This window comes from Parus major, chromosome 1, assembly GCF_001522545.3.
Source record: "Parus major isolate Abel chromosome 1, Parus_major1.1, whole genome shotgun sequence".
NCBI lineage: Eukaryota > Metazoa > Chordata > Aves > Passeriformes > Paridae > Parus > Parus major.
Window position 1 is genome coordinate 77,895,872 of NC_031768.1, and position 12,904 is coordinate 77,908,775.

Consider the following 12,904-nt stretch of genomic DNA (forward strand, 5'->3'; position numbering starts at 1 on the left):
CACCAATGAAGTCAGCAGGACTCTTCACTGAGGTAGGTGCCAGTGAAAGAGGGGGCTGTGTTTCCTGCATCACGTCCATGTACTGCTCCTGTGCAGAATGCTGCTGCTAGCCAAAGTTACTTTAGGAGCAAATGCAGGTCCTTACAGTGTACTTTGCCCTAAGGCCCACATTCCCACAGCAGGGCAAGCCTATGGCTGGCTATAAACCAGCTCCACTGGGAATGATGCAGAGATACCTGATGGTGTGAGGATGGCCATGGCTCCTGACGCTGTGCTACCGCTGCTGGGAGCGTCTAGAATAAAACTGGTGCTGAAGACTGAAATGTTTTTGAAATACAAAGTTTACTAAAACCTAAAGAGTTTGGATGAACTGTGAGGTTGTTCCCCCCCGCAGCTTGCATCATAGTTGGGATATCTGCACAAGGAACTGCACAGACAGCATGGCCAGCGTGGTCTGACTGCAAGAGCGTTTACCCACAGAGTGACCAGCAGGAAGTCTGCTGGCAAACCCCTGTGTTCAGCGAGCCGTGTGCTGACACTGGAATTATCTGTGCTCTGCACTGACAACTGCTTCCTTCAACTGGGGAGCTCTGAAATGATGAATCTGTAAAGGTAATTGCTTAGTCTGTCATCTCCCAGCTGTTTCTATTCTCCCAGGCACCAAATCCTTGTCCTATTTTTATTTTATCCTCAGTCAGGGATGGCTGCACTAGAACTGGTAGCTTGTACCTTTTTCAACTGCGCTGTTCAGCTTGAATAAAATTTGTGCCTGAGCAAGTGACCAAAAGTGTGTGCAATTTAAATGTGTGTGTCCTTCAGGGTGCTTGTTGTCTTGGGTGTCTGGAATAGAAGTGCTGTTTCTGATAACCTCTTGCGCAGATTCTTCCTCATTGTCCTCTTCTATAGATTCTTAACCAGGGGTTTTCTGACCCTTCTTGTCCTGTAATACTTTGTGATGGTGCTAATGAGGTTTCTGTGACTTCCTCATCTCTGACTAGTAGCTTATTTCAGTCCCTTCTACCTGCAGGGCTTTTTATGAGCCCAGGCAATGATTATATAATTCAGAGAGCCTTCCCTAAAATTGTTCAGAGTCCTTATGTGGTTTTGCTCCACCTTCATTGCAAAAGTTGAGTCTGTGACATAAGAGCAATGATCTGATGAACTGGCTGATAACAACTAAATAGGTAAAAGGTCAGTTGGGTTAGGTAACATTTATGATTACTCCTCTAATGAGATGTTACATTTCTGCTGCTTTTTCTTATGCCCTTTCTTTATCTCTGGTGATCAGTAAATTCTTTGGGTCACAATAATAATCTTTTCAGGGACAAATGTCTATTAATATAAATCTATACCTAATTAGAGACATGTATTTCAATTCTCTGAAATGTCTAATTTTACTGAGTGCTAATTGAGAGGAAAATAGTGTTACACTTTCTGAATGGTTCTTTATGTAGAAGCTGGAATTGATTTCACAGTTCAACCTCAAAAAAAAACCAGTATTTTTTTCTCTAGTAAACAATGAAGTTGGATTCTGACATTTTCTACAAAATTCCCTTTTACTAGTATTGAATATGAGAATGTGGATTTGGAGAAAAGGTATGAAGCCTCTGCAGACAGAAACTGTCAAAAATCACTGAGTAATAATGGGGAAGTAAATTAATGGTGGTTGCCCAAATGTCAACTTGTGTGAGCTTCTCAGCCAAAGGTGTAACTGTGCCTCTGGTTTTTTAACTGTATGTATTACTCCAACTGTCAGTTGCCTTCAAAAATGTTTTAGAAATAGGGTTTCAAACCTTTTCCCAGCATACAGTAGCTTGTGGGCAAAATTGAATGATTTATTACAAGCATTTTCCAGAAAACTCCTGCTGAGACACTTCTTCAGCACTGTCTTACAGTTTCCAAGAGTGCTCATTATCAGGTGAAGTCATTAAAACCTACCTTTGCCTTCTGATAAATCAAGTTATCGAAGCAGTTTTTAAAACCTGATTTTTCAAAGCATAAATCAAATCTGAGTCAAATACTTAAACATCAAGGTTTGAATGGAGTTTTATAAATGTCTGTGAAGTGCTAAAAAAACAAAGCTATTGTGTCAAGTATTCTTGCAGTGGGTAAATGCCCAGCTGTGTTACACGTGGCCCCAGGTCCCCAAAGCCAAGTGAGAGAAGCCAGCAGCACTGCCTGTGGTCTGAAGGAAGAACTACATGAACTAAGAGCTCAGAGAAATTGGCTCCTGCTCTTATGTTTCAATCCATCTACAAGAAAATATTTACTTACTCACTGATGTTCAGTTTAAATGCACACACCAGTGAAGATGTGCTGTTCTTTTTTCAGACTCTGTATGTTCAGTGCCCAGATGGTTCATGTACAGCTTTGAACAGTCCTGTAGCTGTGGAAGAGGTGAAAGAAACAGATTGATCTGCTGGTTTAGGAAGGGACACAGGAATGCAGCGTATCATAATCTAAGGACATTGCTCAATCCACAAGCAGAAACTTAGATGCAGTACATTAAATTACAGCCTATTTATGGATTTGAGAGTGTCCATGTGATTAACTAGTAACTCCAACACAGCGAACTTTGAGATCTGATCCCCACAGTGAGGGAAGAACAACACACAGCTCCCACATTGGTTTGGCCAGTTCCAAGGAACTCTGCTTAACCTAGCATTTTCTCAGCAGAAGCTGTGTGTGACAAGAAAAAAAAAAACAACAGATTTCCCTAGCAAAAGGCAGTTTGTGTGTAAAATCTAGTGGGTAGCTATTTTCAGTGGAATTAAATGGGGGAAAAAAAGATTGTGAATGATATAATTGGCTGTTGTAGGTTGTAAAGCCAGAGGGGAGTGATACTGGTGAAGGACCTTCTCCCCAGTGCACTCTCCCAGCTGTTGAGTCTGTGGGAGACACAGGAGCAGGGAACAGCAGGAGTGAGTAGAGTTCAGCACACACCTGAGCTGGCTGTGTAATCCAGGCTTTGATGACTGGCATGACAGACCATAGATGTGAAGTCACCTGGGACTCATGCATTCAGCAGTCTCTGTTGACGGCATCCTTCTCATTCCCACCGGTGGTGTTTAGTTGAGCTTTGAATTACTAAGTGCTGGTGGGCTTGATTCTGTCTGCTGTTGTACTGCTGTTAAATCAGGAATTAGAACCAGTTACAGTACAATAAAGCCAGAACAGTGACACTGTGGGGTTAGGCACTTCCTGTGCTATCTCTGATCACAGCAGAGATTTACTGGCCGTTGTTTAAGTCTACCCATCGGAAAAGCAAGAGAGCCGTGCCTGTGATTGTTCATTTTTGTCTTCATTTGGCAGTGTGTTTTGCTGCTGCAGTTTGCATTCCTCTCTACATTGGCTCAGAGTACCCACTGTCTGACATTCTTCCATTAATTTCCCATACATAAAAGGAGAGAGTAAGAAATGGAAGAAAATGCGCTAAATATCTGACTTTCATGTGAGCCACTTTTAAATGGCTATTTAGTATTCAGTAACTGCTGTTTCAACCCCCTCAGAATAAGTTTTGGGGAGTGAATTGGACAGCAATGCTCTGGCAGCTCTTATTCCACCAACTATTTCAAAATTACATCTTGATGAAATATGTTGGCAACTGCGTGAATTTGACCTCTGTTTTTCCTTCAGCCAAAAATAATAATAAAAAAAAAGCTTGTGGCAGACTGAACCATTGTTCTTTGTATTTAAAACAAGTCTTTCAACTGGGAGCCAAAAGCTTGCTTTTCAGTACAGCTTTGAAAAATCATCAAAGTCCAGCAGCTTACAAAAATTTTCCATTGCCTTGCTATTCACAAAGTAGAATAAAAATTTTCTGTATTTTTTGGGCAACTTGCAGCTCCCAAAGATTGCACCTTGTCCTGTCAAATGAGCCTAATGATTAATATTTTTTTTTTTTTTTTTTTTTTTTTTTTTCTTTTTTTTTCTTTTTTTTCTTTTTTTCCTTTTTATTGGTGTTTTCTGGGATTTATAGCCTTGGACCCTTCTGATTATTACTTTTTTAACAATATACATCCATGTCCAATCCCTGTTCATAAATGAGTAATTTCTCAGTCTTTATTATTTCTGCTGAACATCATTCTTTTTGGCACGATAACATCATGAACATGTATCTTCCTTCAGAAATCTCTCACCAGTTCAGTTGAGTTTCTGCCTTTTAATGCAACTAAAGTATTCAGACCAGTGGTGTGGCTCCAGCTCTTCTGTGGTAGCAATGGGCTCATTTAAACTGGGGATTGTCAGATGAGCAACTTTTGCTGCTTGGTTGAGAAAGAGAAGGACAACCTTTCTGGCAAGTAGGTGTTAAAAATGTCCCCTTGATCCATCGTGTCTCAACACGTTTGTGGCACAGTGCTCTCTGAGCAGGCAGTAACAATAACAAGTAGGCTGCTCAGATACAGGTACTTCGCAGTTTTCAGTGCTTCTCACAGGCAGTTTAATATATGGCATTGCACAAAAGTCAGGCTGAAACTAACTCTGGTATTTTCTTATCCAAAATTAGTAGCTTGCCCAGATATTAAAAAGCTTTAGGAAAAAAAATCATCATACCCATTTCTTGATGATTTAATTTGCTCATTCTTCATCATCTCTTCATCATCTCACAGATCTACACCTTGAGAGGTGTCCTCAGGCCTGAAATGGAGGCAGACACATCCATTTCTTTGAAGATCTGGAGCAGACTGTCGTCCTGTATGTTTGAATCTGAGAGTGGCAAAAAATTCTGGCTAACTGGCTATTTATTTTGCTCTTCTGAAAGACAGCACTTTTCTGTCTTTCTGTTTCTACACATCTTCCCCAGCTTAAAATTTAGCTTTATTTTCAGAGGTCTCTGAATTTCTTCATTAATTCTTTTAAAACTGCATCTCCCCCTAAGCTGAGGATATGTATATATTTAGTTTGTTCAGATGTCCTTCCGTCATCTTTTTATTCAGTCCTTGTTCCTCCAGCTGAGTCTAGTAATTTTCCTGAATTTTCCTGTAAAAGGTTCTTTGATGTCCTCATCTTCATTGCTCTTTTTACTGCAAGCTGAGCCAAACTGGTATTTAAAATCTTGGTATTTTGTGTAAGTATGATGTAGTATATTTTGTCTTAGTGAAAATATAGCATCGAAAAACAATTTACATTTTAGCCATGGTCCTGAATATTAATGAGAATTCTTTTACTCACAAACTGGAGCGGTTTGACAGCCTGGTATTATTTTTATCCAGATTTTCCCAGGAAGTTGGCAACAGTATATGCTGGAAAGCAGTTCTTCAGTATCTCATTCACTGAAATTGGTGGTTCATCAACAGTGTCTGTAATTTCTGTTTCGCTTGCACAGCAATAGAATTCAGTATGAATTGCAAATAAAAGGAATCTCAATATAATGTAGATTTTCAGCACATGGAGTTGAATTAACTCTGCTTGGTTATATAATGTTTTCCTATGATGTAGGAAAATGTAAAGAATTTAGGCCCTTACCTAAGACTGATCACATGCTGCCTGAACTTAAAGTTTTCCTCACTATTGCAATATAGTTAAACAATAAGCCACCATGGTAAAAAAAAAACTTCAATAAAAAATAGGTGCTTTTGAATACAGGTTTTAAAAATCGTAAAGTCTTAATGTAAAGTGCCTGAGATCAGGTTCTGCCCCTGGTGAAGTCTATAGGTCTGGTAAAAGGGGCAATATGGATGGCTTCAGAACATGTGCTTGGTCCTTTAATGTTCTTCTCACAGAGCAGCATTTCCAGAGGCCCAGGGGCTGTTTCCACAGCCAAGAATCACCAGAGCATAGATAAGCTTTTCATGCCAGGAGCCTAGACATGGTTAAAGGCCTTTATTATTTTTTTGTACAATCTAGAGAATTTCTCATGGTTGATTCTAATTTCAAGGGAGTAATTCCACTTATTAGCCCTCTGTACATTACAGAATTTTAAGTGTCTTGTTTCTTGATTTACAATGCTGCAACAGGGTCTCTGCTGCACACAATTTAACCCACCTGTATATTTTAGAATATGTTTAGAGTTTATTTTGTAATATAGTCAAGTTACAATATAATTAAATCTGTTGGATAATGATTATTTTCTTGAAAACTTGGTGTTACAAATACATGCTATTGGCAATGTGCCTAAATACATTAAGCAGCTATTTGCAGATTTTAGTTCTGAGAAACTCATGGGTGATTACTTGGTTTGCTTTCCTTAATTGTGTGACTGGCTTAAGTATGCCTGCTTTGCTGCATCCTGGCATATTTTTTTAGAGTGTTTTCAGAATATCTTTGCAGCTCTTCAAGGTGTGAATTTAAACGTTCTTCAAATTCTCTTGCATGTTTCTCTTCCTCTTGAAGGAACTTCTCTGTTGTTGCAAGGAAGGACATCACAGGGGGAGACTGAGCAGTGAATAGAAAATCATGGTTAGGAAAAGCCATCAAGTGCTACAACATGTTTGCATTATCAAATTCTAGATGTGACAAACATCTTGACCTATATAGGAGCTAATAACAGTATAATGCTTTACACCTCTTCAAGAAAGCACCATTTTTAAAGGCATACATTTTTGAAGGCATCCATGTGCCTAAATGACATGAACTGAACATTGTGTTTGATTACCTCTGATACTCATAGCATTAGGATGTAGACTGGCCATTAAAAATAAAAATATCCCACTAGACAGAATTAAACTGCTGCAGAACCTCCAAAATCTATCAACTACAGGTTATGTTAGTTGTTTGGATATTGTAGACCGGGGCAGAGGACAACAATCTTTTTTGGAATTACAGACTACAATTAGTGTTGGATGCTGCTGATTGTCTTCTGGAATTTTAGCTCTCTGTTTCTGCTTTCTGAGGAAAAGCAGAAAATCTGTGCTCATTTCAGTACTATTAACTCAAAGCTCTGACATTCTGGAGAATGTACTAAATTTTTGTTCACTGAAAGTAGTTCACTGAAAAAAATATTCTTTCTGTTTAATGAGCATTTAGTGGACTCAGACACAAACCACACCAATAATCAGCCTTTAGATGGTTGTCATGGGATGCAGAGTTGTACAGAGCAAAGGACATGTGTGAATCTTTGCTGGAACAAGTTCTAAATTTTTAAGCACCAATATTTGTTAATTTTCTTGCTAATATCTCAGATGCATCATTCGGATATCTTTATCAAAAGAAATGTATGAAATACATGAAATAATTTTTATTTTCCTAAATATACTATGCCTGTTTAAATACATTCAATGCTTTTTTGTAGAGATAAATGCAATTTTATGACATAAGTTTTTAAGATTTGGCTGAGGAAAAAACTTAGTATAGGAGTTTTAATATTAAAAGAAAGGTAATATTTTATCTTTATATTGTCATATATTGAGAAAAAATGATTGGCATCTTTAATCTTAGTTAAACCATATCTTCAATAGTTTTAGTTACTGATTGAGTTATTAGTTTAGAATTTCAGGGTATTTTTCTAGAATATAAAATTGTTTGAAGTTTATGTATCAGCATATCAAATAGGAGTTCAAATATTCAGATGGTCTGTGGAAAAGGCCAGTTCTATTACATCCATAAATTTTTACTCCAGGCTGCACTGTATCAGAATGAGGTATTCCTTATTTCCACAGCAACATAGAGACAGATTTTTACTTTTGTTTTCAACTTAACTGAAAATTGGTCTTTAGAAGCTTTTAAGGCTAAAAGATACTAATTAGAAAAAGGCTCTAAAGCACCAATCCATTCAAACTCTTTGCAGTGGACTCTGAGATGAAATTTAGGGACTTCCTATAGGAAATGCCTTTTCTTTTCAAAGTACAGAAGTAAGTGATAGCTGGAAATAAATTCTGAGTTCAATACCATCCTTCTTGAGTGAGAGAGGCTTCCTGATGCATAGGGCTCCTAAAATGAAATTCACAGAAAAAGCAGACTTTCCCTTTTCTCAATCCCTCCAAATTAATGTTTTAAAATGATGGTCAAGAAAAAGTACTTAATTTGACATGTATTAATAAGAAACCTAACCACTTTGTGCCATAACACCCCTCTCTCACTCAATCCTTGTACTAGCAAGAATAAGAAAGAACGCCAATCCTCTAAAGTTTAAGAAAATGGAGGGACATAAGCTGTCTTTGATTTTCTTCATAAACACGTGCATGGTTTCTCATTCATAAATTATCACTGTTCCCATATGAAGAGTTTTTCCTGACATTCCGAATGCCATGGCTTCATGCTTATTTATTCCTTCATGGGCTGGGTCACAAATACATCTCCTTGTGATGTCAAGATTCAGTGACAGAATTGTTAGTGCTATTTTGAATCATTTGAAGAAGGCTTTTGTATTATGGAGAATACATTGGATTTGGAGGTTTTACTTAAAGAATCACCATGTGTTTCCCTTACTGAATACCAGCTATGAAATCACTGATTCAATGCTGAACAAATAAAATACTTGCAGTGAGAAGCATGAGAAACTGGGAAAATTTGAATCTGAAATTCAAATTTAGTAGGTGTCATCACCTAGAGAAAAATGTCATGTCAGACTTTTCCTTATGGACTGCAGATTTACACAGCTGCCAGTCTCAGAAAGTTTATATCAAGTTACAAAATATTCTTAAAGATTCAAATTAATAATGCTTATAATTACTGACTTGTCATTGGAAACAGACTGGCTGCACGATCAATCTAACTTCCCAAACTGTTAAATGTTCTTCTCTTTAACTGATACTTTGATGTGTTTCTTCTTGAAATACACTGTAAACTCCAAATGAGACATTTCTGAATTTCCTCAGAGTTGAGAGAAGAATGTTTCTCACTTAGAATAAGCAGGTCATGGCTCCCCACAGCTCCTTACCCGAGGGTCAGACATCACAGACTATGATTTTAGATAGGACCCTAATGCATTGTTTTTCATGCACTTTGAGAGAGGGTTTTATCTAAGCAAGTCTAAAAGGCAACTCCTTGTTAGCAGCACTTTGCTTTTCAAGCCTCTGGTCTGTTCTTTCATTATGTTCTTTATTGTCTTTACTTTTGGCCTCTGAGGAAGAAAAAACACAAAGAAAGTGCTTTAATCCATGTCTCAGATGAGATTCATGGTCTCTGGTTTTGAATTTCTTTTTCTCAGATATTACTGCTTTTATGTCTTTTGGTTTTCTAACTGAAACTGGATAGAGATGTGTTCATTGTAAGCTTTCCATCTAACCTGTTTGGGTAATAAAGCAACGAGGACTCTATTTTTTCATTTCTACAGTGCCAGCTGATCTCATATTTCTTTGGTGTATATCAGTAATGAGAATCACCTTTCTGCCTGGAAATGAAGGAGTGCACCTGACAGAGATACATATTTTTATAGATGAAATATGTGCTAAGTATGTCTTCTCCTTAAATAAGAACTACCCAAAGCAGTTAAGAATTAATTCTGGGTTGCTGGGGAGGAGCCCTTCAGGAGGAAGCTAGCTCTCTCAAAGGGAGAGACAGAACTGCCTAATTAATCTCTTACTTGCCCCATGAGCTGTCCCAACATTCTTGGATGCATCTTCAGCAGGGCAGCAAGAAAGCTTTAAAATGTGAGATATTTTAGCATTTACTGGTCAAATCATGAGCAGTCAAACCCCATTGTTAGAGTCTTCTCATGTTTAGCTGCTTCTTCTTTGCAGGAAAGATTTTTTAATAACAAGAGTAGAAATTGGTCTGGCTAATTTTAGTCGCATAGTGACTAAATTTGGGATGTTTTAAGAGTAACCCTACACTACAATATCTCTTAGGCAGCAGGTACAGATGCCTATCTTAAACATGCTTCTGTTCATATATGAAAATTAAATTTGAATTGCCTAGAAAATTGGAGTGACATAGGAAGATTTTTAGAGGGCCTACATAACTAGGAAATAGTAATACCTAGGAGGGAGAGGCATGGACTATAGCATGCCTCAGGGTAGGATCAAGACTGTCAAAATAATTCCTAATGATTTCCAAGGGCAGAATTTCCACAACTTTCCATTGCAAACTATTTATTAAGCAAGTTCCCATACTAATGTTAGAAAATTTCCTAATGCCTAATTTAAATTTTAATTATTACAGCTTAAGTCTTGTATTTCCAAGCCTTGAGAGCCAGAACAAACAACTGTCTATCATCTGAAGAGAAATATGAGAAAGTATTTATGACTAAAAGATCAACCAATCATTTTCTGAAGTTGTTCATTTCAGGAAGAGAGTACAGTCTAAAGTACTATTTAGAGGAAAAAGTATTTTCCAGATTAGGAAACCCTTGAAACAAGAATTTTTGGGGTTATGGGAATTTCCAGTGAATCCCAGCTGAGCTTTCTAGTTTATTCTAAGGCAAGAATGACACTATACATGTAACCTCTAAGAAAGAATGTGAAAGGGCAGAAGTTCCAGCGGAACATTTACTAATCTTTGTCTGAAGATTCTCTACCAGGGAGAGAGATACAAGCCGTTGTCTAAAGCCCTACAGACTATTTTCTTTCTTCCCTCAATACCAATAGAGTTATTTTGGTGGGTATCAGGACATCACCTGGAAATTTGATGTTTTCAATTTGGCATACAAATATTCTTTAGAAAACTAGTGCCTTCTAACATTCTCTGAAGTTTTGAACATACTGAAGATTTCATGTGGGTCCTGTCCCTGTGTTCTATACCCCTCAAGTCCTCAGAAATCTGTCAAAGAACTCTGCTTTAACATACTGTGTATTTCCCCCCTCTTTCTTCTCAGTGCAACAGCTGTGCATTTGAATACAGATCTCTGGAGTAACAGACTACTGAATTCTGCACCAAAGCTGTGGTATTCAATGTCAACCTGAGTGACAATTTGATTTCAGTGGTCTGAATTTGTATCTGCTTCAATGCCACTGATTTGGACCTAGACTCTGTATGAGAAACATCTCTTGTTTAATAGTTATGTTATGTACTTTGCCTACACACCAGCTGGAAAGTCAGCTGGCCTGAGTGCCAGCTGGGTAATAGTTTCCCAGCTGGGTAATACTTTCTGCATCTTGCAGAAGGGTCTCAGAATGGACATTTTTCCCAGGCTTTCTGGAAACAGAAGCTTTGTGATTTGGTGTCTCGTCTGATGCTTCTGACAGAAGAGAGAGCTGGTGTTTATCAGAGTCATCTGGAAAAGTCCAAATGACTCTTTTCATGATCAGAGTTTAAAGAGAAAAACTCTCAAGCTGTGAGAAACCAAAAGCCATTTACTTAAAATTCCTGGGAAATGTAAGAATGTAAAAATGGAATTGAAATCAAACATCTGGGACTACATGGTTCCCACTGTCTTAGACTACTGGGACAGAGCTGATGGGACCACAGTAAGTGAAGGGCTGCACTGCAATCCCTGCTTCCCAGGCATGCCATCATTATGGTCCTTGCCATCAACAGTGAGATTCTGGACTATGGAGATAGTTCTGCAGCAGCCATGTCTCTGATAGGAAGGGATGTGCATTTCTTTCTGAAATGGACAGCAGAACTGGGGTACAACAACCACAGGTACAATTGCCTGTCAATCCCTCTAGTAAATGCTGAAGTCTTCCCTCTTCTCCCTCTGTAGGTTCAGCCAGAGCCCTGCAGCTGAGGATCTCCTGGTTCATGTAGAGATCCATGTAACCCAGCTGGGCAGAGGGAGGCCTGTAGTTCATTCCTCACTTACATTCTTAGTTCCACTGCTTACTGATGGTATGGTTTCGTGGTTTGAGGTCAGGAAAGTGCTAGTTGTCAAGTGGAAAACAATAGTGGCCTGTAGTGGAGGTCTAAGGAAGAAGAGAAGATACTAAGGAAGAGGATAAAGCTCAAATTCAAAGGGAGCTCTAAAGCCAAATAATTATGGAAGGGTTTTCTTCAATTGTCCTAGGCAAAGTGGGATTTGTCCCACTTGTCATGGAGGATAATAGTCTCCAGCCTATGAAGACTAAAAGAAAGAATGCTGTCCTATTACTCTTGAAAAATAAGGATCACAGTAGTTATAATTTCTGTTTCTTTTCAAATACAATAGCTAACATATGGAAAATAGTTGCTGTGATTTTTCTGATTTCATCCATCAATCAAAGAGATGTAGATCAAACAGGAACTTGATTTGTCTAACAGCACTTAAGGCAGTAAGTCTTCAGTTATTATGGAAATACACTTGAAGCAGAGTGCTCTTACATAGGCAATACAAAGCTAAGTACCCCAATATAGAAGCCAGTAAGCTAATATGTAGAAATCTTTCTCACAGTCACATAATGGCAGGTAATTATCACCGTCATTATTAGAACAGAGGTATGGCTCAGTAGGGGATGTTTAATCTCCAGACAAACTGCACTTCTGTTAGGATATTTCCATTTTTGCTGGGCTGGCACTGTGTAACTAACAATGACAACAAGAGTGGTCTAATTTTTGGCTCTGTCAAGGCTGCATTTGGTCCACAGATGGATTTTTGAGAATAAATGTGTTACAGGAAAACAGTTACTTACCGATAATTTGATTTCTTCCTCATTGTAAGCAGGGCTCTGAAAGCTGCCTGTTCTGCCCACTTCGGGAAATGGCCCAGGAAAGCCCAAAGGATACCCCTCTGGTGGTAATGGAGATTTATGAACTATTTTCTTTTCATGACCTCTGCGAAGTGGATGCGAAGATAAAGTGCTGTCACTGTTTGAACCAGTGATATTGCCTTGGCCATACAGAGCAGGACTACAGTTTCTGTGATATCCACCAGCAGTAAGCATAGCAGTCTGTTGACATTCCACTTCCCATGAATCTTTATTTTGGAAAGATCTAAAAGAAAAAGAATTGAAATATGAAACCCAGTTGAACCTCCTAAGCTATCACAGCAAAGCCAAGAGTTTTTCATTGTATTTATTTATACAGTTTTGATTACTTAGTTGTTTAAACTGTTTCATGCATGAAGTTATGGGCATAAGATTTAAGCATTACCCAATTGCAACAATTTAGC

At 38.3% G+C, this 12,904-nt stretch overlaps 1 protein-coding gene across 1 annotated transcript in view; it reads right to left on the reverse strand.

The window, feature by feature from the left end:
- Nucleotides 1-5,878: 5,878 nt before the first annotated feature.
- Nucleotides 5,879-12,904, reverse strand: part of DEUP1 (deuterosome assembly protein 1) — a 58,404-nt gene continuing 51,378 nt past the window's right edge. Inside the window, exons 14-15 of the mRNA XM_033514393.1 lie at nucleotides 12,426-12,726; nucleotides 5,879-6,375 (exon numbers count right to left, since the gene is read on the reverse strand). Coding sequence (XP_033370284.1) covers nucleotides 6,205-6,375; nucleotides 12,426-12,726 — 472 coding nt within the window. The 3' untranslated portion in view covers nucleotides 5,879-6,204. The remainder of the gene's footprint in view (nucleotides 6,376-12,425; nucleotides 12,727-12,904) is intronic.